Here is a 2334-nt window from a genome sequence, read left to right on the forward strand (position 1 = left end):
CTCTATGCAGCAAGTCCAGACCCTTGTACGAAGCAAAGTGAAGGACAGGGTCTGGTTTAAACCAGGTTAGTAAGTAATGGGTATCTTTGGAAAAACTTTCAGGATGGYAGTCATGTTCTGGAAATAGCCTAAAACGTGCCCTGTGGCTTTTGACTCACCCAGTGTACAGTATTTTACTATCATTTACTACATAAATTCAACTCAAACCCAAAGGTAATTCAATGTGCTTAACAAACCAAATATGTTAATAAACATCTGGCATTCCTTTAAGAAATGCCATGATTGATGCCAGAGTTTTACCTGCTTTAGGTAAACCTTGTAAATGACACTATCTCAATCTCATGCATGATCTTGCAAGATGTTTTAAGCTCTCAGAGTTATGTACTGGTGATGACTCTCGGCTCCTACCACATCAATTGTTAGCTCGATATCTGTAAAACGGACTGAGTTATAGTCACTCTTGTTTCAGTTAGTCACTTAACTGTGACTTTAAAAGGTAATCAGTCATAGAGGTTTCATTAAAATATATCCAGAAGTTTGTGAGATTTTTTGCTAACACAGTCAAAKTTGACACTAATAGCTAATTTGGAATTAGCTGTCTGACTTTTAAGGAATTCTTTATTCACTCAACTAAAACAGAATGAGTCAACTGAAATGTTTAATTTCATCCAATAAAAAATAAACTAATCTAAAAGCCTATTTAACTGCTGAAACTTTGTGATCATTACAGTAGAAATAATGGGTTTAGCTGCATGAGGCAAAGCAGGTAAAGTACCAGTGCAGGTAATGACCACGTCCATCTGCCGAATGACCTCGCTCAGCTTGACCACTCGGAATCCGTCCATACTGTATGGATAAAAAAAACAAACATTTGTATTAAAGCACAACACAGATAGAAATGTAGTGAAGCAGGTTTGGTGATGCAGCAGCCCTGAACAGTAACGTGTAGTGACTCACCACGCCTGCAGGGCACAGATGGGGTCAATCTCTGTGATGCAAACAATCGCTCCAAGGGCTTTAAGAGCTGTGCAGCAGCCTTTCCCCACCTACAGATTACAAAATCGTGCGATATAAAAGGTTTGCAGCTCCAACAGAAACAAATCCAGTCATTTCAGGTAATGTAAGAGTTTTTAAAACTTTGAAATGAGTCACCTCTCCATAACCACACACAACCACTTGTTTTCCGCCAAACATTATATCTGTGGTCCTCTTCAAGCTGAGAGAAGAGCACAAAATCTCAATCAGTTTGTGTCTTTACGAATCAAATACAGTCAAATTTATCCACATAGAAAATAATAATCAAGAGAAATAAATAACCAAACAGAATTTTTTCTGCTCACCCATCCAGGATAGACTCGCGGCAGCAGTAAAGGTTGTCAAACTTCTGCTTGGTAACAGAGTCGTTCACATTCATCGCAGGGACACACAGCTTACCAGCCTTWGACAGCTGGTATAATCTGAGAAGACAGATTACACAGACATTATGTATGTGCAAGAAAAGTCCTGCATGACTTTCCACATCTGGGTTGAACAAGCAGGGGTGAAGCTGTCTTGTTTCTCACACAGCCTGAAGACAAACCAGGCCAAAGTTTTTCATCATCATGTATCAGCGCTAACATGACTAATAAAACATCAGATACTGTTTCTGTTGACATACGGTCATCTGACAGCAGGTTCATTGAAAGCTTTGTTTTCTTCTACACAAATTCTTGGGAAGTTGCTTCACAAACACTAATTTGAAAACCATTCATCTCAATCTAAAACAGAGTAGAATCAAAAGTGCCATGAACAATCTTTGATCCTCCTTCTCCAACTCTTAAAATCAAAGCTCCAGCTCACCTGTGAACACCAGTGACACTCTCCTCTACGATGCCACGCACTTTTTTGAAGACACTGGGATACTTCTTGTACACCCAGTGAGTTAGATCTCCACCATCATCCAAGATCTGTGGAACAAAACACAAATCAGTCACAGCATTAAAGATCTAAAATAAAGAGCCGACTTATATGCTTTTAAAAAATGTCCAGCTGATACCATGTTGGCCTGCCAGCCCTCGGTGTTGACGCAGCGATCGATGCACCACCAGAAGTCATCCTCTGATTCACCTTTCCATGCAAACACAGCTACACCTGCAGCAATCCAAACACAGGGTGGTCACACACTATCAGCTCGTTAGCATGCATCACCGTGAAAGAAGAGGTGGGAAACGGCTGCTGCTTAGTCTCAAGTAACCTTAGAGTTCATTAAGGTTTTGTTGAACAGAGTATTTAAGACAAAATAGAAGAAACTTTTCTTCTTCTGTAGACTCTGAATATAAAAGGAGTTTTATATAT

The 2334-nt window shown here is 39.7% G+C and overlaps 1 protein-coding gene across 1 annotated transcript in view; it reads right to left on the reverse strand.

Annotated features, from left to right (window-relative positions):
- Nucleotides 1-2334, reverse strand: part of ahcyl1 (adenosylhomocysteinase-like 1) — a gene marked incomplete in the record, with an annotated part of 20387 nt that overhangs the window by 2454 nt on the left and 15599 nt on the right. Inside the window, 6 exon segments of the mRNA XM_014020003.1 lie at nucleotides 776-846; nucleotides 958-1046; nucleotides 1153-1216; nucleotides 1341-1457; nucleotides 1840-1946; nucleotides 2036-2130. Coding sequence (XP_013875457.1) covers nucleotides 776-846; nucleotides 958-1046; nucleotides 1153-1216; nucleotides 1341-1457; nucleotides 1840-1946; nucleotides 2036-2130 — 543 coding nt within the window.

This window comes from Austrofundulus limnaeus, unplaced genomic scaffold, assembly GCF_001266775.1.
Source record: "Austrofundulus limnaeus strain Quisiro unplaced genomic scaffold, Austrofundulus_limnaeus-1.0 Scaffold3, whole genome shotgun sequence".
Lineage (NCBI taxonomy): Eukaryota > Metazoa > Chordata > Actinopteri > Cyprinodontiformes > Rivulidae > Austrofundulus > Austrofundulus limnaeus.